At 36.9% G+C, this 23,064-nt stretch overlaps 1 protein-coding gene across 1 annotated transcript; it reads right to left on the bottom strand.

Moving 5' to 3' along the window:
* Positions 1-197: 197 nt before the first annotated feature.
* Positions 198-22,500, bottom strand: LOC132548700 (steroid 17-alpha-hydroxylase/17,20 lyase-like). The gene is made up of 10 exons (XM_060212579.1): positions 22,302-22,500; positions 21,493-21,570; positions 19,610-19,708; positions 19,048-19,141; positions 16,067-16,225; positions 14,643-14,854; positions 14,408-14,536; positions 11,690-11,794; positions 11,179-11,313; positions 198-547 (listed from the first exon to the last, which is right to left on the bottom strand). The coding sequence occupies exons 1-10, from the start codon at positions 22,498-22,500 to the stop codon at positions 198-200; spliced, it is 1,560 nt and encodes a 519-aa protein (XP_060068562.1).
* Positions 22,501-23,064: the final 564 nt, after the last annotated feature.

Genomic DNA, 23,064 nt, shown 5'->3' with positions numbered 1-23,064 from the left:
ATCAGCATAAAGTTTGGATCAAACAAGTGCAGCCATATGTACTAACTGTGAATTTTACATAGATAACAATATAAACATACAGGTATATCGGTTTGATACCGGGTTGTTAATTCTTTGACTAACATTTTTTGCTGTTATTTATATCAAACATTCCACCTCAAAGAAGAAATGGTCCCATTCACAACAAATGCAGTCCGTTACAACCTTTTTTTAACAATGACTTTGTATTCGCCTACGTTATACCCAATAATGCCACATAAATCTGTTTTATAATCGGGAATGACACCTGGCGGTAGCATGATATCAAACTGATGGAGAAGGATTGCGCAGATTAAATGAAGTTCTGGTTTGGCGATGCTTTCTCCAAGACAAACCCTCCTTCCGGCAGAAAATGGAAGCCAACTAACAGGTTTAGGTCCCAGATTCCCATCTGAATCCAAAAATCTTTTCGGGTCAAATGTCTTGGGATCTTTCCAGTGTCGAGGGTCATTGTGCAAAGCCCAGTGATTTATCATGACTGTGGTCCCCTTAGGTATGTCATATCCACCTACATAACAATAGAACTCCAACATGTTAAAAAAAACAATAGAAAGTCATAATGGAAAAATAAAGGCACATATAAAGTTAATTGATCATTAGAAAACTAAGAATGATGAAGAATTTTAAGACCACGTGTTTCAGGAGATTAAGCGAACATTGGTGTATTGATAGAATTTATTAAATAATGCTAGCTAAAAGCAGTGCACATTGAAAGAATAGTGAAACATAGTTTCCATCAATAAACTAACCTCCGTCGACATCTATCAGGAAAATGGTGTATTTGAAACAGAACATCGGTTATCAAATTAAACGCGACATGTTAATACAAAGTATCATAAGGAGAAAACCAATGACGTGAAGAAACCTGACTGCTACGTGTCAATTACAGATGTGACGTTTTACACAAAGAAAAGTGATAAGAGGTACCAGTTTCTCCAATGGTAAGGTAAGGTAAGGACAGTGGTAGGAGTTTTTAAAGTTTCTCCAACAGTAAGGTAAAGACGGACTGTGGTAGGAGTTTTTAGAGTTTCTCCAACAGTAAGGTTAGGTAAGGACAGTGGTAGGAGTTTGTAGAGTTTCTCCAACAGTAAGGTAAGGACAGTGGTAGGAGTTTTTAGAATTTCTCCAACAGTAAGGTAAGGACAGTGGTAGGAGAGTTCAGAGTTGCTCCAACAGTAAGGTAAGGACAGTGGTAGGAGAATTTAGAGTTTCTCCAACAGTAAGGTTAGGTAAGGACAGTGGTAGAGTGTTTAGAGTTTCTCCAACAGTAAGGTAAGGTAAGGACAGTGGTAGAGTGTTTAGAGTTTCTCCAACAGTAAGGTAAGGTAAGGACAGTGGTAGAGTGTTTAGAGTTTCTCCAACAGTAAGGTAAGGTAAGGACAGTGGTAGGAGTTTTTAGAGTTTCTCCAACAGTAAGGTAAGGACAGTGGTAGGAGTTTTTAGAGTTTCTCCAACAGTAAGGTAAGGACAGTGGTAGGAGTTTTTTCTCCAATTTAGAGTTTCTCCAACAGTAAGGTAAGGACAGTGGTAGGAGTTTTTAGAGTTTCTCCAACAGTAAGGTAAGGACAGTGGTAGGAGTTTTTAGAGTTTCTCCAACAGTAAGGTAAGGACAGTGGTAGGAGTTTTTAGAGTTTCTCCAACAGTAAGGTAAGGACAGTGGTAGGAGTTTTTAGAGTTTCTCCAACAGTAAGGTTAGGTACTCCAACAGTGGTAGGAGGACAGTGGTAGGAGTTTTTAGAGTTTCTCCAACAGTAAGGTTAGGTAAGGACAGTGGTAGGAGTTTGTAGAGTTTCTCCAACAGTAAGGTTAGGTAAGGACAGTGGTAGAGTGTTTAGAGTTTCTCCAACAGTAAGGTAAGGTAAGGAAAGTGGTAGAAATTTTTAGAGTTTCTTCAACAGTAAGGTATTGTAAGGACAGTGGTAGGAGTTTTTAGAGTTTCTCCAACAGTAAGGTAAGGTAAGGACAGTGGTAGGAGTTTTTAGAGTTTCTCCAACAGTAAGGTAAGGTAAGGACAGTGGTAGGAGTTTTTAGAGTTTCTCTAACAGTAAGGTAAGGTAAGGACAGTGGTAGGAATTTTTAGAGTTTCTCTAACAGTAAGGTAAGGTAAGGACAGTGGTAGGAATTTTTAGAGTTTCTTCAACAGTAAGGTATTGTAAGGACAGTGGTAGGAGTTTTTAGAGTTTCTCCAACAGTAAGGTAAGGTAAGGACAGTGGTAGGAGTTTTTAGAGTTTCTCCAACAGTAAGGTAAGGACAGTGGTAGGAGTTTTTAGAGTTTCTCCAACAGTAAGGTTAGGTAAGGACAGTGGTAGAGTGTTTAGAGTTTCTCCAACAGTAAGGTTAGGTAAGGACAGTGGTAGGAGTTTTTAGAGTTTCTCCAACAGTAAGGTTAGGTAAGGACAGTGGTAGGAGTGTTTAGAGTTTCTCCAACAGTAAGGTAAGGACAGTGGTAGGTAAGGACGGTAGGAGTTTTTAGAGTTTCTCCAACAGTAAGGTAAGGACAGTGGTAGGAGTTTTTAGAGTTTCTCCAACAGTATGGTTAGGTAAGGACAGTGGTAGGAGATTTTAGAGTTTCTCCAACAGTAAGGTAATGTAAGGAGAATGGTAGGAGTTTGTAGAGTTTCTCCAACAGTAAGGTAAGGTAAGGACAGTGGTAGGAGTTTTTAGAGTTTCTCCAACAGTAAGGTAAGGTAAGGACAGTGGTAGGAGTTTTTAGAGTTTCTCCAACAGTAAGGTATTGTAAGGACAGTGGTAGGAGTTTTTAGAGTTTCTCCAACAGTAAGGTAAGGTAAGGACAGTGGTAGGAGTTTTTAGAGTTTCTCCAACAGTAAGGTAAAGACGGACTGTGGTAGGAGATTTTAGAGTTTCTCTAACAGTAAGGTAATGTAAGGACAGTGGTAGGAGTTTTTTGAGTTTCTCCAACAGTAAGGTAAGGTAAGGACAATGGTAGGAGTTTGTAGAATTTCTCCAACAGTAAGGTAAGGTAAGGACAGTGGTAGGAGTTTTTAGAGTTTCTCCAACAGTAAGGTAAGGTAGGAGTTTTTAGACAGTGGTAGGAGGACAGTGGTTTGTAGAGTTTCTCCAACAGTAAGGTAAGGTAAGGACAGTGGTAGGAGTTTTTAGAGTTTCTCCAACAGTAAGGTAAGGTAAGGACAGTGGTAGGAATTTTAAGAGTTTCTCCAACAGTAAGGTAAGGTAAGGACAGTGGTAGGAGTTTTTAGAGTTTCTCCAACAGTAAGGTAAGGTAAGGACAGTGGTAGGAGTTTTTAGAGTTTCTCCAACAGTAAGGTAAGGTAAGGACAGTGGTAGGAATTTTTAGAGTTTCTCCAACAGTAAGGTAAGGTAAGGACAGTGGTAGGAGTTTTTAGAGTTTCTTCAACAGTAAGGTATTGTAAGGACAGTGGTAGGAGTTTTTAGAGTTTCTCCAACAGTAAGGTAAGGTAAGGACAGTGGTAGGAGTTTTTAGAGTTTCTCCAACAGTAAGGTAAGGACAGTGGTAGGAGATTTTAGAAGTTTCTAACAGTAAGGTAAGGTAAGGACAGTGGTAGGAGTTTTTAGAATTTCTCCAACAGTAAGGTAAGGACAATGGTAGGAGAGTTCAGAGTTGCTCCAACAGTAAGGTAAGGACAGTGGTAGGAGATTTTAGAAGTTTCTAACAGTAAGGTAAGGTAAGGACAATGGTAGGAGTTTTTAGAGTTTCTCCAACAGTAAGGTAAGGACAGTGGTAGGAGTTTTTAGAGTTTCTCCAACAGTAAGGTAAGGTAAGGACAGTGGTAGGAGTTTTTAGAGTTTCTCCAACAGTAAGGTAAGGACAGTGGTAGGAGTTTTTAGAGTTTCTCCAACAGTATGGTTAGGTAAGGACAGTGGTAGGAGTTTTTAGAGTTTCTCTAACAGTAAGGTAAGGTAAGGACAGTGGTAGGAGTTTTTAGAGTTTCTCTAACAGTAAGGTAAGGTAAGGACAGTGGTAGGAGGAGTGGTTTAGAGTTTAGTTTCTCCAACAGTAAGGTAAGGACAGTGGTAGGAGAATTTAGAGTTTCTCCAACAGTAAGGTAAGGACAGTGGTAGGAGAATTTAGAGTTTCTCCAACAGTAAGGGAAGGACAGTGGTAGGAGTTTTTAGAGTTTCTCCAACAGTAAGGTAAGGTAAGGACAGTGGTAGGAGTTTTTAGAGTTTCTCCAACAGTAAGGTAAGGACAGTGGTAGGAGTTTTTAGAGTTTCTCCAACAGTAAGGTTAGGTAAGGACAGTGGTAGGAGTTTTTAGAGTTTCTCCAACAGTAAGGTTAGGTAAGGACAGTGGTAGGAGTTTTTAGAGTTTCTCCAACAGTAAGGTAAGGACAGTGGTAGGAGTTTTTAGAGTTTCTCCAACAGTAAGGTAAGGAAGGACAGTGGTAGGAGATTTTAGTGTTTCTCCAACAGTAAGGTAAGGACAGTGGTAGGAGTGTTTAGAGTTTCTCCAACAGTAAGGTAAGGACAGTGGTAGGAGTTTTTTGAATTTCTCCAACAGTAAGGTAAGGACAGTGGTAGGAGATTTTAGAGTTTCTCCAACAGTAAGGTAAGGACAGTGGTAGGAGTTTTTAGAATTTCTCCAACAGTATGGTTAGGTAAGGACAGTGGTAGGAGTTTTTAGAGTTTCTCTAACAGTAAGGTAAGGACAGTGGTAGGAGTTTTTAGAATTTCTCCAACAGTAAGGTAAGGACAGTGGTAGGAGTTTTTAGAGTTTCTCCAACAGTAAGGTAAGGATAGTATGAGAATTCTTATGATTCATTGGCGAGATAAAATGAGATGGCCATTTCAGTTTTACATATATAATGTATATTTAAGTGTCGGTACTCCAAGGCTGGTCATGTGTGGCACTTTGTAAGAAAAAAAGCACTTTAGATTACGAGTTTATAAAACTATTCATTCTTATCCGATATATCTAGAAATTATGTAAACTCTATCCCACATCTATCTATATGTCATTTCTAAATCTTTATCTACCATGACAGAATCGTACATTTAAACAATAGAACAGCATAATGTGCGCAAAAAATGTGTGATAACTTATTTCGTCCACATTGTAAACTTTCAGTGTTAGGTTCGTCCATATATGGTGTTTTTAACGTGTAAATTCACTCCTATTTTGGTGTAAAATTAATGGAAACACCATTTCTGATGTAAAGTTAATCACAACAAAGAAAAATGAATAGTATACCGACATTTGGTGTTACTTAAATCCTAAATCGGTGTAAATGCGTTATCTTACACCGTAAGGGGATGACTTTACACCAGAATCTCGCCGAAAAGTGTTACTTTACACCGTTAGAGAGTGAGTGACTTTACACCAGAATCTCACCTAAAAGTGTTACTTTACACCGTAAGGGGTGACTTTACACCAGAATCTCACCTAAAAGTGTTACTTTACACCGTAAGGGGTGACTTTACACCAGAATCTCACCTAAAAGTGTCACCTTACACCGTAAGATGTGACTTTACACCAGAATCTCACCTAAAAGTGTTACTTTACACCGTAAGGGGTGACTTTACACCAGAATCTCACCTAAAAATGTTACTTTACACCGTTTATGTTATCTTACACCACACAGGTGCAGCATCTCACCTAAAAATGTTACTTTACACCGTTTATGTTATCTTACACCACACAGGTGCAGCATTACACCAAATTCTTGCTGAAAGTGTTACTTTACACCGTAAGGGGTGACTTTACACCAGAATCTCACCTAAAAGTGTCACCTTACACCGTAAGAGGTGACTTTACACCAGAATCTCACCTAAAAGTGTTACTTTACACCGTAAGGGGTGACTTTACACAAGAATCTCACCTAAAAATGTTACTTTACACCGTTTATGTTATCTTACACCACACAGGTGCAGCATTACACCAAATTCTTGCTGAAAGTGTTACTTTACACCGAATCTCACCTAAAAATGTTACATTACACCAGAATTCATGTGTATCTTACACCACACAGGTGCAGCATTACACCAAATTCTTGCTGAAAGTGTTATTTTACACCGTAAGGGGTGACTTTACACCAGAATCTCACCTAAAAATGTTACTTTACACCGTTTATGTTATCTTACACCACACAGGTGCAGCATTACACCAAATTCTTGCTGAAAGTGTTATTTTACACCGTAAGAGAGTGACATTACACCAGGTTTTCACCTAAAGGTGTTACTTTACATCGTAAGAGAGTCACTTTACACCAGAATCTCACCTAAAAGTGTTACTTTACACCGTAAAGAGTGACATTACACCAGATTCTCACCTAAAAGTGTTACCTTACACTGTGAGGGAATGATTTTACACCAAATCGATACCTTTAATGTTACCTTACACCGCACGGGTGCGGCATTACACCAAATTTTCACTTAAAAGTTGTACTTTACACAGTAAGGGAATGACTTTTACACCAAATCAGTACTGAAATCTGTCACCATACACCGTGTGGAGCGACGTTACACCAAATCGTGACCGAGATGTGTTACCTTACATCGTAAGGAGTGATTACACCATATTCAATGTAAGCGTAAGCAGAGATGTCTCTGGTGTACCCGTGAGGGACACTCGGACACAAAATCAAATCCTCACTTAAACATATTAGTTATTCCCACATCAAGAGCAAACTGCAGCTAACTTTTAATCTTGGCCTATTTGCGTCGGACAACATTGTGGCCCTCCGTATTACAAGATAAAATATTGGGTATTGTTCAATTTTGGGTACAGTATACGTAACCTCACGTTGAATGCCATTTGATTTTGCCTGTTAAACCCGGGTTTATGAAATGTGAACATGCCTAATGGTTTATTGTCGGATATAATGGACAATTACAATAAAATGCAAAATCTGTATTTGCAATAGTCACCATCATCAGTTAGGCCATATGCTTTCAGTACATAGATGCATGTTTGAACGAATCGTTCTGACCGCTTAATGAACAGGGCTTTAGCTGCAAAAAACCGGGCCACTCAGATGCTTTAAAAGTGTTTTTGCGAGTAAGAAGCTGAAAAACCGCGCACTTAGTATGTCCACAGTCTAGTGATGCATGATCTTTGTAAGTTTTGTGTCTCATTGCTTTACATGTACATGGAAAATATTATTGATACCTTATGTTATTATTGAACATTGTAAACAGATTTGTTATCTAAAGTTTTGCAACCTAAAAATAAAGACCAGAGGGATTTGAGACAGATGACTTATTACAATTTTGTTGTATTTAGTTGGGAGAGGTTTTAATATATTGTGTAGTTGGTAATATTCACAGAGGATTTAATTTAGCTCTGTTTGCGGCTGTTGAAGGTAGCACGAAATTAAATACCCCGCAAACTTTTTTTATACCATTTGCCTGGATACTGTGGCACTCATTCATACACAAGCGCAAAAATATACCACCGCAAACATGTATACCTCAAATAGAGATGACCCGAAATAAAAATAACTGATAAAGTATGAAGCTTACACTGCTTACAAATTACTAGTTTCCCTAGTTGGAGTTTAAGTAACATTGATAAAGGATGAAGGTAACACTGATAAAGGATGAAAGTAACACTGATAAAGAATGAAGGTAACACCAGTAAAGGATGAAAGTAACACTGATAAAGGATGAAAGTAATACTGATAAAGAATGAAGGTACCATGATAAAGGATGAAGGTAACACTGATAAAGGATGAAGGTAACACTGATAAAGGATGAAAGTAATACTGATAAAGAATGAAGGTACCATTGATAAAGGATGAAGGTAACACTGATAAAGGATGAAGGTAACACTGATAAAGGATGAAAGTAACACTGATAAAGAATGAAGGTAACACCAGTAAAGGATGAAGGTAACATCGGTAAAGAATTAAGGTAACACTGATAAAGGATGAAGGTAACACCAGTAAAGGATAAAGGTAACACTGATAAAGGATGAAGGTAACACTGATAAAGAATGAAGGTAACACTGATAAAGGATGAAGGTAACACTGATAAAGGATAAAGGTAACACTGATAAAGAATGAAGGTAACACTGATAAAGGATGAAGGTAACACTGATAAAGAATGAAGGTAACACCAGTAAAGGATGAAGGTAACATCGGTAAAGAATTAAGGTAACACTGATAAAGGATGAAGGTAACACCAGTAAAGGATGAAGATAACACTGATGAAGAATGAAGGTAACACCAGTAAAGGATGAAGGTAACATCGGTAAAGAATTAAGGTAACACTGATAAAGGATGAAAGTAAAACCAGTAAAGGATGAAGGTAACACCAGTAAAGGATAAAGGTAACACTGATAAAGGATGAAGGTAACACTGATAAAGAATGAAGGTAACACTGATAAAGGATGAAGGTAACACTGATCAAGAATGAAGGTAACACTGATAAAGGATGAAGGTAACACTGATAAAGGATGAAAGTAACACTGATAAAGAATGAAGGTAACACCAGTAAAGGATGAAGGTAACATCGGTAAAGAATTAAGGTAACACTGATAAAGGATGAAGGTAACACCAGTAAAGGATGAAGATAACACTGATAAAGGATGAAGGTACCATTGATAAAGGATGAAGGTAACACTGATAAAGGATGAAGGTAACACTGATAAAGGATGAAAGTAACACTGATAAAGAATGAAGGTAACACCAGTAAAGGATGAAGGTAACACTGATAAAGGATGAAGGTAACACTGATAAAGGATGAAGGTAACACTGATAAAGGATGAAGGTAGCACTGATAAAGGATGAAGGTAACACAGGTAAAAGATGAAGGTAACACTGATAAAGGATAAAGAACACTGATAAAGAATGAAAGTAACACCAGTAAAGGATGAAGGTAACATCGGTAAAGAATTAAGGTAACACTGATAAAGGATGAAGGTAACACCAGTAAAGGATGAAGATAACACTGATAAAGGATGAAGGTACCATTGATAAAGGATGAAGGTAACACTGATAAAAGATGAAGGTAACACTGATAAAGGATGAAGGTAACACCAGTAAAGGATGAAGGTAACACCAGTGAAGGATGAAGGTAACACTGATAAAGGATGAAGGTAACACCAGTAAAGGAGGAAGGTAACACTGATAAAGGATGAAGGTAACACTGATAAAGAATGAAGGTAACACTGATAAAGGATGAAGGTAACACTGGATAAAGGATAAAGGATAACACTGATAAAGAATGAAGGTAACACCAGTAAAGGATGAAGGTAACATCGGTAAAGAATTAAGGTAACACTGATAAAGGATGAAGGTAACACCAGTAAAGGATGAAGATAACACTGATAAAGGATGAAGGTACCATTGATAAAGGATGAAGGTAACACTGATAAAGGATGAAGGTAACACTGATAAAGGATGAAAGTAACACTGATAAAGGATGAAGGTAACACCAGTAAAGGATGAAGATAACACTGATAAAGGATGAAGGTACCATTGATAAAGGATGAAGGTAACACTGATAAAAGATGAAGGTAACACTGATAAAGGATGAAGGTAACACCAGTAAAGGATGAAGGTAACACTGATAAAGGATGAAGGTAACACTGATAAAGGATGAAGGTAACACTGATAAAGGATGAAGGTAACACCAGTAAAGAAGGTAACATTGATAAAGGATGAAGGTAACACCAGGAAAAAGGATGAAGGTAACACTGATAAAGGATGAAGGTAACACTGATAAAGGATGACGGTAACACTGATAAAGGATGAAGGTAACACCGGTAATGAATGAAGGTAACACTGATAAAGGATGAAGGTAACACTGATAAAGGATGAAATGAAGGTAACACTGATAAAGGATGAAGGTAACACTGATAAAGGATGATGGTAACACCAGTACAGGATGAAGGTAACACCAATGAAGGATAAAGGTAACATTGATAAAGGATGAAGGTAACACCAGTAAAAGGATGAAGGTAACACTGATAAAGGATGAAGGTAACACCAGTAAAGGAAGAAGGTAACACCAGTGAAGGATGAAGGTAACATTGATAAAGGATGAAGGTAACACCAGGAAAAAGGATGAAGGTAACACTGATAAAGGATGAAGGTAACACTGATAAAGGATGAAGGTAACACTGATAAAGGATGAATGTAACACTGATAAAGGATGAAGGTAACAATGATAAAGGATGAAAGTAACACCAGTAAAGGATGAAGGTAACATCGGTAAAGAATTAAGGTAACACTGATAAAGGATGAAGGTAACACCAGTAAAGGATGAAGAAAACACTGATAAAGGAAGAAGGTAACACCAGCTGCCTCCTTTCTTGGTGTAACTTTGCACCTATATCATGAGTTTACACCAGTGGTGTAATCTCATGAGATGGTGTAAAGTTGTATCGAAAAAGGTGGCAGCTGTGGTGCCATCTTTTTTGGTGTAACCTTTATCCCTGGAGTTTACAGTCCAGTTTTTCCTATCGTGCAGACATCGTGCGGCCATCGCGTCTCGTGTAACGTTGTGCGATCCCATAACTGCAAGAACTTTTGGTTTTTCACCTCTACACATTATCATAGTCCATTATAAACTGAGGGAAATATGAGTATGTCAAGAAGACATTTACAAAACAAGAAGTTGTTAAAATGATCGAATTTCTGGTTGACAATATCTTCGTCGAATTTGGCTGTTAGATCTTCCAACTGACAGTTTGAATACTTGTTATTCGTATTCATACGAGGCTAAATTTATCGAAGAGCTTATCAAAACTTGGCACAAAGACCTTGCGAAATCCTGCAGTTTCAATATATTGATAAACGTCTTTTTAGCAAGTAACACGAAGCCTATGGATCAGCTGCACCTTATCTACCCTCCCGACTTGAAAAGCAAGGACACAACTTTTTAAGTCAACCTATTAGCTCAATCTTTTCCTACAACATAGTCAACATGTACAACTTTTCACCAAGCTATATGATGAGCTTTCCATTTCTGGAATGTAACATCCCAAATTCCCCACCTTTGACCATAGAACATTTTGTTTAATATGCAAGGACTGCTCTCAATATTACGATTGTTGTTGATGAATACGATGGGAAAGTATCAGGTCATCAACAATCCCATTAAAAACCATTTTTTCCCCATGTAGTTGGACGTTCTTATAATATTTACCAACATTCGAGCTTACAAAATGGAACTTGATATATATTTGAACTCACATAGTTTGGTATCAATTCTTGCGGCATGTGCAAGACCAAAAGGAGCCACAGTGGCAATCCGCATAGTCTCGTGTAAGACTGCCTCAGTGTAGGGCATCGCAGGACGATCATCTAGTCCTGGCAGGCGATCACGCCCTGTTAGTTACATCAACAACAAAAAAAGCATGCAATATTAACAATCAATATGGCGAGTTCGTTTTCACTGTAAATTAGGGGAAGCGAACACAGGATCAACACTTAATAAACTACATTGTATTTCCTATTAACCCAGGGTTCCAAGGACCAGAGAGTCTCGAACTACCAACAAACTACAAGTGCAAATGAAATCAAAAATCACATTTCTACAGTTGCTATAATGTACAATGATGAATTGATTTAGGTGAAGCTTTGTTTGTGCCAGCCAATTATCGTATTTACGTTTGTATTTGAATTGTTTACATCAGCAGTCATAATTCAATGTTCGTTTTTTTTTCAAATATTTAAACATATAAACGTCATTTCCGGTACATACCAACGGCCTCGTCTATTTCCATCTGTGCTTGTTTCTGTACCTTTGGATTCGCAGCTATATACAAAAAGAACCACTGAAGTGTGAAACGAGTTGTATCAATTCCAGCTGGAAAAAAAGACAAATTGCTTTTTACAATTGTGATAACTCATAATACACAAAGAACTTTGTGCGCACATCGTCCGAAAAAAATCCGCTCAAAGTCATCATCCGCAAACACGCACTATATTGTATCTAGAATAGCACATTTAATGCGGATTGGTAAAAATGGTTGGCTGAAATTAGGAATTTAAATTTAAACGGAAAACGGATTAATTGTTCTTCATATCGTACAGTTTCACGCCTCAGAGATAGAGTGGCAAGTGGTGTGCCTCAGGCAACAAAAAATACCTGTATACCGGTATATAAAGAAGTAATAAAAATGAACTTTCCTTTTAGACTTTAATTAATTGCCGAGACAAAAAGAGACATCCATTTAATATTTATATATATATAAAGTATCTCTATGCTATGACTGGTTACGCGTGGCACTTTGTAAAGAAAACAATTTAAATTACGGGTGTACATAAATATTCAGTTTGTATGTGAAGGATGTACACATGTCCAACCCATAGATTCGTGGCTTTATTTGGAAATATATTCAGCTGTTCTCTTATATACGTAGAAATAAACCCTACCCCACACTTATTTGTACGTCATTTCTAAAGTCGGATCAGTCACGAAGAAATCGCACATCGGTGTGATAGAACCATACAACCTGCGCACAAATGTGGTATATTTAGTTTTTCCGAATGTGCGCACTTCGTGCATAAATAATGAGCACATCGTACAATGTTGGGCGATCCCATAGCTGTACCTTTCCCTTTTGTTACCATTGAAAAAAACAACTCAAATTCAATAAAACTAGAGCAAACGAAAGATCTAAATGGAGACTCCTGGAAAAATAAAAGGAGAATAAGAACAAGTGCTCCGGAAAAGTAAGCGTCATCTGCTTCTTCGACGATACTTGTTATGTAAATCTTTGTCAACCCAAGTAAGTATTGTCTCGTTCTCAAACAACAACGAAACCAATAGGTTGGCTAACTAGCAGTTTTGATATTTATATGCATATGTTTTATACAATAGCTTTATTGAACTGAAATATATTATTTTCAACATGAACAGATTACATTATCTGTTTAAATGTCATCTAGACTTTTTGTACATTCCGAAAAGATAAAGAGTAAGTTTTGATTTGAAGATTCAACACATGACATCCAACATGCACAGTATCTTTTTAATATAAATTAATCTAAAGACAAAGCAAATTATAAATTTCATCTTAAACCTCGTTCTCATGTTGGTTGGACCTTCTACGAACGGGTAGTGATGCTATAGGACTAAATTCCGAATGAGGAAATTAAATGGGCCAACAGAAATGTTAAAATAAAGACAGAGAACAAAAACTGAGTTTGTAAATTTCTATTATAGGAAAGGAACTACGAATACATTGTGAAGTGAGTAACCATGGTAACCATCGGGACGTCGGACCAATGACATCGTATTTACGTATTATATACTAACGAACACAAATGCTGATTCGATTGTTGGTATTTTCCAGCTCTTCTTGTGTTATACTGGGCTCTCTAATGAAATACGCCCAGCTTCACTGTGTATGTAGTAATTTATCGGTGATGGGGAGGTAACTCGCACTGCCGTCATACTTTTTTTTTAACATCGGTCATCCTCTCCGGAGTGGGAAATTTAAATGCCAAAAGTCAACCAGAAATAACAATATTTTAACACAATAAAAATTTACACTGAAATTCAATAAAACACAACTTACCTTTAGCCTGAGTGAAGGAGCTGTGGAACATATGTTCATATGTATTGGGATGGAATTGAAAACGATGACGACATGGATTTAAATTATCTAGGATATCATGAACGACTTACAAAGACAGGAATGGTGATAACCGCCGTGAATTTCTTTCCTGCCCACGTCTCGTCACGTTACATGTCTCGTGCACGTGTGAATGGCGATTGAAAGTCATAGTCCTAGTTTGGCACGTACTACACGCGTGTCGCACTACTATGTGTGACTGTACCGTTACTTAATTATAGTAAGGTAAATATTTCGATATCATATTCAAGTATGTATATTACTAGTTCTTAATGCTTTCTTATCACAAGGCGAATATTTCCAGGCTATGTACCTTATGTTGGGAAATAAATTATGGATGTGTTTAATTATTGACACAAGACTGTATTTCCTTGCGCACGTTCATTTAAGAGGCAATTCCCATACATATATAACATGTGTCTTCCCAGTTGACGTCATCGCCTATTGCAAAGTACTTACACATGTGTACGAATAGCTATCTGAAGTGATCATTTATACTTTGTCATGTCTGAACTTCAGTTTGATAAATTAATTTTCTTTGTCAATTTTAAGATAACTTGAATGATTGAAAATAAAACACGATTTTTGTGTTTATGACGTTTTTGAAAGCTACTGTTGACGTATGAAATGAGTGGAAATTCTCTTTTACATGTTGGATGATGGATGGGTTATTCTGTCCTTCGGCTAATAAAATATGGCAATCACCTCAGTAAAACCATTTTACCCATATTTTATGATCCTTAGTGTTGAATGTCCCTATCCCACACCCCAACACATACACGTGTATTAAAGGATTATTGGTTAATATCCTGAAGAAATTACATCTGAAGTTAACATACCGAAGAAAATGTCAATCAGCGTCTGTTTGAGATGAACATCTGTCAGCTGGCTCAGGAGGTTAGTATCCTCTTCGTTTTCTGCCTGTACTCGCGCTTGAATTAAGGTGTCAGTGAAGTCTCTTTGGAAACCTAAATTTTGTCAGTAATTAAGAAACAGAAAAAACTCATTATCTGTAAAACGAACGTTTCTCATATAGCAATAGATATTATATCAGATATTCAAATTAGAACCTACCATCGTCGAATGATTGCCTGTGTTCAAGTAGTTCTTCTTCGATGAACTGAAACAGTTCAGCTGATAATTGCGTTGCTTTTGTAAATCGCTTGCTCGGCCAAATCTTTGCCAAAACTGGTATTAGATCTTCTATGAAGCCTGACCCAAAAATAGCAAGCAGTTGATTATCTACATCGACCAAATGCTTGAATTTAGGGTCATCAACATTATACCTAGATAAAATGAAAACAAACAGGACAGAATTTATAAATTATGTTAAATAAATAACAGCCTTAGTTCAAGAACAGGAAAATACGAAGATGTCAAAGCAATCATAATCCAAACTCGAATTTAATAATTACTATGACAAAATAGGAACAAATGAAATATTTACTTTCAAACATCAGAGGGGCTCAGTTACTTCCTTTATGCCAATAGTATGCGGTATGGTGGTGTACAGAGGGGAAACATCAAATGTTTTTTTAGGGATTGGACATAAGAATCGAGGAACACTGATTTGTGTTTTGCTTTCCTTTAAGATTTCAAACATCTATTTTTTAAGAATGGCGGACCGAAATGATTTAACCGACTCTGAAAGCGAACTTAAAGCCTTTATTATTAATTGGCAATCTGGATGGTTGCAATACTATATATTGTTTATGATGACCATTTCAAGCATAATAATGCTTTGCAATAGAGACAACTTAACTTAGACTATAGATCAGAATAACACTTACCAAACAAATCATCAAAACAACTAGCGTTCACTTCATTATGTTCATCTGCTAAGTGTCAATCATATCGCGTTGCTAAGTTACTAGGCTGGCGACTTCAGTTAAAATTATCATTTCTTTATATACAACTCGTTACTAGACTAACCAGCTTCAGAACAGTACATAGGCACGGATTAACTTATTCTGTTGGAAGGAAATAAAAATATCGGTTATCTCCCCTGACTTGTATTACTGATCTCCATGACAGATTCCGTCGCAATGTATACTTTGGCGGTATGTTTTACTCTAATCCGTTTGTCCACAAATTCATCCAATACCAAACTTCGTTAGTGGATAATAATGTACGACATTACTCCTGTAAAAAGTGTCCTAGTGAAGGTCATTGGGTAATGATGAGAAAGTATATACCAATAAGATTGAAGTATACTATTAACTATAATTATTAATCAGTTATTATAATTATGTAAAACACGTATGATTTAAAAGATGTTCAAAAATAGAATAAGGAAACAATGTCAGACCATATCGTACAAGTTTTCCGAGACATTAATAATAAGACTGCTTCTGAAACGTGTTAAAAGTCGTGTTTATCTTCCTTCTGTTGTTATTCTGGTGAAATTAAAAGAAATTGTCAATACACTGACCAACACGCTTCAGAGAACAAAAAAAAAACCCATTTGTTTTGAACTATAATGGTTTGAAAATAATTACACTTTTTGGAAGCAGAATGCACACAAAATGTTGAAAACACCAAGATCTATAAACGTGTGCGGAACGACAGGTTCTCCCTTCGTATCATCAAACAACTTGATGATCTTTGACATCGATCCGTGTATGGCCTCTTCCAGTTGGTTTCCTTTCAAATAGGTCCTGAAAAGAAAACAACGCCAGGGATGGAAATCCAGCATATTTTATCATCACATTATGAAAAGGTGCTATTCACGTAAGAGTCTTAAGTACAATCCTTAAGAAAGAAGGTGGTAGACACTGCTGGTGGACTTTTGTACAATCCTTAAGACAGCAGGTGGTAGACACTGCTGGTGGACTTTTGTACAGTCCTTAAGAAAGAAGGTGGTAGACACTGCTGGTGGACTTTTGTACAATCTTTAAGACAGCAGGTGGTAGACACTGCTGGTGGACTTTTGTACAATCTTTAAGACAGCAGGTGGTAGACACTGCTGGTGGACTTTTGTACAGTCCTTAAGAAAGAAGGTGGTAGACACTGCTGGTGGACTTTTGTACAATCTTTAAGACAGCAGGTTGTAGACACTGCTGGTGGACTTTTGTACAATCTTTAAGACAGCAGGTGGTAGACACTGCTGGTGGACTTTTGTACAATCTTTAAGACAGCAGGTGGTAGACACTGCTGGTGGACTTTTGTACAATCTTTAAGACAGCAGGTGGTAGACACTGCTGGTGGACTTTTGTACAATCTTTAAGACAGCAGGTTGTAGACACTGCTGGTGGACTTTTGTACAATCTTTAAGACAGGTTGTAGACAGGTGGACTTTTGTAGACAGCAGGTTGTAGACACTGCTGGTGGACTTTTGTACAATCTTTAAGACAGCAGGTGGTAGACACTGCTGGTGGACTTTTGTACAATCTTTAAGACAGCAGGTGGTAGACACTGCTGGTGGACTTTTGTACAATCTTTAAGACAGCAGGTTGTAGACACTGCTGGTGAAGTTTTGTACAATCCTTAAGACAGCAGGTGATAGACACTGCTGGTGGAGTTTTGTACAATCTTTAAGACAGCAGGTGATAGACACTGCTGGTGGACTTTTGTACAATCTTTAAGACAGCAGGTGGTACTTTTGTACAATCTTTAAGACAGCAGGTGGACACTGCTGGTGGACTTTTGTACAATCTTTAAGACAGCAGGTTGTAGACACTGCTGGTGGACTTTTGTTTTGTAGACACTGCTGGTTGACGTTTGTACAATATTTTAGAGATCATGTGGTAGACACTGTTGGTTGACTTTTCTACAATCTTTGAGACAGCAAGTGGTAGATACTGCTGGTGGACTTTTGTACAATCTTTGAGACAGCAGGTGGTAGACACTGCTGGTGGACTTTTGTACAATCTTTTAGATGGTAGACACTGCTGGTGGACTTTTGTATATTGCTACTCTTTAAGACAGCAGGTGGTAGACACTGCTGGTGGACTTTTGTACAATCTTTAAGAAGCAGAAGACACTGCTGGTGGACTAACAGACTGTAACACTGCTGTGGACTTTTGTACAATCTTTAAGACAGCAGGTTAGACACTGCTGGTGGACTTTTGGTCTTTAAGACAGCAGGTGGTAGACACTGCTGGTGGACTTTTGTACAATCTTTAAGACAGCAGGTGGTAGACACTGCTGGTGGACTTTTGACAATCTTTAAGACAGCAGGTGTTATTCACTTGTGTGTGTTTTATCTTTAAGACAGCAGGTAGACACTGCTGGTGACAATCTTTAAGACAGCAGGTGGTAGACACTGCTGGTGGACTTTTGTACATATATACTTTGTAAACAAGACAGCAGGTGGTAGACATACCCAATGCTAGGGGACTTTTGTACAATCTTTATAAACCCAGTATATATATATACAGTGTAAACAAGTCATACCCAATGTAGGGGACAGAATATAAACCCAGTATATATACAGTGTAAACAAGTCATACCCAATGTAGGGGACGGAATATAAACCCAGTATATATACAGTGTAAACAAGTCATAGACAATGTAGGGGACGGAATATAAACCCAGTATATATACAGCGTAAACAAGTCATAGACAATGTAAGGGACAGAATATAAACCCAGTATATATACAGTGTAAACAAGTCTTAGACAATGTAGGGGACAGAATATAAACCCAGTATATATACAGTGTAAACAAGTCATAGACAATGTAAGGGACAGAATATAAACCCAGTATATATACAGTGTAAACAAGTCATAGACAATGTAGGGGACGGAATATAAACCCAGTATATATACAGCGTAAACAAGTCATAGACAATGTAGGGGACGGAATATACACCCAGTATATATACAGTGTAAACAAGTCATAGACAATGTAGGGGACGGAATATACACCCAGTATATATACAGTGTAAACAAGTCATAGACAATGTAAGGGACAGAATATAAACCCAGTATATATACACTGTAAACAAGTCATAGACAATGTAGGGGACGGAATATACACCCAGTATATATACAGTGTAAACAAGTCATAGACAATGTAAGGGACAGAATATAAACCCAGTATATATACAGTGTTTGTACAGCTATATGAGATGTGTATGAACATAGCGTACATTTCATACAAATATCATCAGTACAACATACATTATCGGTTAGTTAACATTATCATTAGAATGTTTGTTTCTAATGATAACAACATTGTTTGTTTTGAGCCTCTTTTATTTTAATCTTGGCGTGTTTTATCCTTGATTACGCTTTCCTTTTTTAATTTAGATGTATTTTTTTTAATTTTTGAGTTCCCACGCATAAGGAACACCGCTAATAGTTAGAGGGAAAATGTATCATTTGTTTCACAAAAACACTGTGCTTCCATGTTTTAACAGGAAAAAAAAAATATCGTGCATTTTACTAATGTTAAATGAAAGATAAACTTTTCCATTTACGTTAACATGAGGGACGGATGCTTTTCTTTGAATACAAAACAGCATATGTATATGTACCTGAGGGCGGAACCAGCGATCTTGCGGTGGAGTTTCCATGTATCCGTATAGTTGGAAAATGCGATATCTTTTCCACCATCCGAGAACATTTCCACTAAAGAATATAAATATCAAGAGTTCATCCGATTCTAGGATGTTGTAATGCCTATTTAATTTTTATTTAAAAGAAAATCTTTCCACATCATGAGACATGTTTAAATTGTCACCATATCATAAACAATTGTACAATGATAAATAGAAACTTTCGCTGCAGTTGACCTTTGAACTTCACCCATCATCAGATTGATATCCTGAAATCAGGGTAGTTAAAGGTAACCTACATTTGACGTTAAAATTGAGACCATCTTTATGTATTTCAAGAGGAACTTAACACTTTGGGAAAAAACAACAATTTAGGCGTTGGCGAAAAATACAAAAGTCGACCATTCATTCGAATAACTGGTATATATTCAAATCTTTAAATTGTGAAACCTCTTGTTAAATATGGAATCGTTTACTAACTAGCTCGCGGGCATTCAAATATAAGTGTATTAAGACAAATCGAAACTAAAATTTTACTAACCTGACGCTGACTGAAACCGGTCTGCAAAGTCCGCTTTACTTTTCACCAAGACGTCTGTTGCTGTTTCTATGGTATTTACAACCACCATTGGCATCGTCCCTGTCAATGATTTAATGGTTTTTTTTTTTCTTTTTATTGTATCAAATATAAAAGCGCAGTTTATATTCTAAAAAATGTGATCATCCTAACAAAATGTGGTATGGACTTTGGTATAACTGTACAAATAATGTATGGCCGTGGACCGGTGAAATTTAAAAACACATGGACCTCGTGGATGGTACTCATTTCGGCAGTGATCGAGATCGACAGGCAAAATTTCTTTAACTATTCACGTAGAAGTGAAATATTAGCTGTGCATAAAGTTTTTTTTTTTCAAAAAACTCAAGTGTCATTCAGGCAACACCGCGGCTTTCACACAAAACAACTTTGGTTAATTTTCATTCGCACAGAAAAATATGGTGTTAAACATCTAGAGAGTTTCACAATAAAATTGTTCTCTAGCCGTACGATTTAGAATCATTGGTAACAGCAGTATTCATCAATAATAAAATCATATATATATATGAAAAATGACGTCATTGTTTTGTGTTTGGGTGAATCTTGAAGGTTTATGACAGTTGTTCTACCGCAAAGGAAGATATTACGCATGTGACTTGGTTCTATGGTAAATATTATTGTCAACAATTTTTTTTTTCGTTTCAATTTAATATGAGATTTTGAAATTATTTTCGAGGGAACAAAAGACATGAAAGTGATTAGCACCTTTCAGTACAGCCCTTGAAAAATTCAATATATACCAAACAACAAATCAGAATGTATCATACAGTTGTTTTGTCTTCATTAGATCAGGCTAGGGATTTCAATCAAATAAACGTCAAAATATCCATGCTGAATGAGTGCAACAGAACATCATGTACAAGACATTTCGTAAAGACCGTTAAAGCGACATCACGGTTAAGCGTTTTTTTGTTTTGTTTTTGTTTTTTTATTGTGGGTTTTTTGTGTGGGTTTTTTGACTGATTTTTTTTATGATAGTCGACTTTCGCTGAAATATGCACATAAAGAGGAGAAATCCCTATATGTTGATCAACAAGATAAATATGTATTTTGTTGCGTCATATATGATATTGAAATCTCACTAAACACCAATTCCTGTTAACAAAAATGGCTTCCCGTCTGAATCGGTCGAGACAGTGTTGCCGATTATCGTTAATTATTTCTGTTTTGAATTAACTTAGAAGTATCATATAAAAGTCGCCAAATCGAAAACAGAATCTGGTGCCGAAAAACGGAATTTTACTGACTGTGTCATTACTGAAGCTGTCATTTCTGTCCGCCATCACGTGTTTGTGTTTACAAAATGAACTCTCATTTCAAAACTATTACGTAACGTTATCAACGCTAAATTTGAGACGGGTTTCCCGAACTGGAGAACTGGTCAAGCTGGACATTGGAAATCGACTGCGCTGTGAATATCGGGATAACAAAGAAACGTTAATTAAAGTTTTAAAAAACGTTCAATCAATGACAAAATAAATAATAAAATAAAGTTTTTACCGTGATGTCCCGTTCAATGAAATATTTCTAAAGTAAGATTTTCATAAAGTGTGACATTGATAAACCTGACTCGTATTAGTAGTACCGATTTAATCACAACAAACATTACAACAGGCCGGGAGATACGAAAATAAACCGTATGATACACGTTACATACGATGTACGTTTTTGCTTTGTGTTTTGGCTTCTATAACTGATATCGGAGTAACGACGAAAAATTTAGTGTTACAATAAATTAAATATGTTTTTAATTGATTGATTAGCCGCCGTTGACCATGTGAATATAAAACATTAACATAGTAACTCACATTATGCTATATACTTACCCATGTACATCGTGAAAACCGGGCCAAACTTCTCTGTCAGCTTTTCACAATCCGCCATCAAATTACTTGACGCCAACACTAAAATATTCAGGACCAACCAAATGTTATCAACATCAAGACCTTCAATAAATATTAATTTAATATCGTGATTTTACACCTATGCGTTAGAATAACTGACCTAGTGTTGTAGAGTTAGATATAACAAATAAGACTTAACGTCAGAGCAGAACTGTAAGTCAAAGTATGGAAACATGTAATAGCTGTAGTGATAGTTCTTTGTGATTCGTTAGTGAAGTAATATCGGTGAAAGAAAAAATAAAACCGAATGATTTGATTTCCTTCGAGAGCCAAAAGAAAGAATTATGATGTTTTTTAAACGTTTTATTTCGCTAATTACTTGCAGGGATACGTCACTAAATATTTTGAATGTGGAGTTGTCGGGTTACGAAGTGGTAACGCACTGGCCTTTTACCTAGTCGTCCGGGGTTCGATTTCCCGACTTAGGTCGGATCATTGAACGGACTTGAAATAGTAGGGGTCAATTGCTCCGGTTTTCTCTGCGTACTCCGGTTTCTTACCACAGTAGAAAACATCCGTCCAGTCCAACATGGGTGATTAGTATAAGATGAACTACACGTAACTCGTTTCGCAATAAGTGTTAAATAAATTAAGTTTGTCCCATAAACATTTTGTAATTTTTACATAAGCACAAAAGAATTTTGACTCCTTTTGTTAAACTGATTTTGCCAAGGAGATTTTTTATTTCAATTCATCTTTAAAGGGAAATGGCCACATAAGGTAAATCTTACGACTATAGTTTCCGAGCAGTGGTAAAGGTGTAGGTCCCGGCGGTAGTTTGTATTTGTTTCGTTTGATTAGCCAGTAGACTGTCAGACCGGCACCAAGTCCTACCAAAGCGGAAGTTGGTGTGACGTATTTCTGCATCGGTTCCAGCATCTCCTTTAGGTGCTGAAAGCCGTCTTCTAGTTGATCTTTCAAATTCTCCATTCTTTGTCTTTTTTCTGTGGAGTCGTGCAGGTAAATTCTGTAATTACGATAAACATACGGAACTAGTGTACATGTATGTCACCGAGACATCATCAAGGACTGTGATATGAAAATAAATAGGCACATTTAACTAGAGCTATTTTTATTTTCATATTAATGTGTACATACACGTGAATAACCAGGAACGATCTTGATGGAACTCGCTTCTGTGTATAAGTGACGATGATCACATGGATATTTTGTCTTACAGGAGTTCCACGTGTGGACTCAGATCGGGAGGCTGAGTTTGGTTCTTAGTTCCAAGTTCCGTTTAAAACGAAAAATCTTGGAAAAATATCAGTCCGCACTCTCCAGATATAATACAATGTAGATGTTTAAAATGATAAAAATGACGGACTGACGAAGGATCCTTCTCAAATCATAAGCCCATCGGAAGAGTAATGACAGATAGCCAGACAATATAGGGTGTACATGTAATAGGGTCTTTTCTTCACTTATCTTAGGTAAACAACATTTACTGTAGTGACTGCTAGTATTTTGTTAATACTCATTCTTATTTACAGA

The sequence above is a fragment of the Ylistrum balloti genome, unplaced genomic scaffold, assembly GCF_031769215.1.
Source record: "Ylistrum balloti isolate Yb309-2 unplaced genomic scaffold, AGI_CSIRO_Ybal_v1 Utg370024, whole genome shotgun sequence".
Taxonomy (NCBI): Eukaryota; Metazoa; Mollusca; class Bivalvia; order Pectinida; family Pectinidae; genus Ylistrum; species Ylistrum balloti.
The sequence above is the reverse complement of the archived record's forward strand: the minus strand, read 5'-3'. Positions and strand labels throughout refer to the sequence as shown.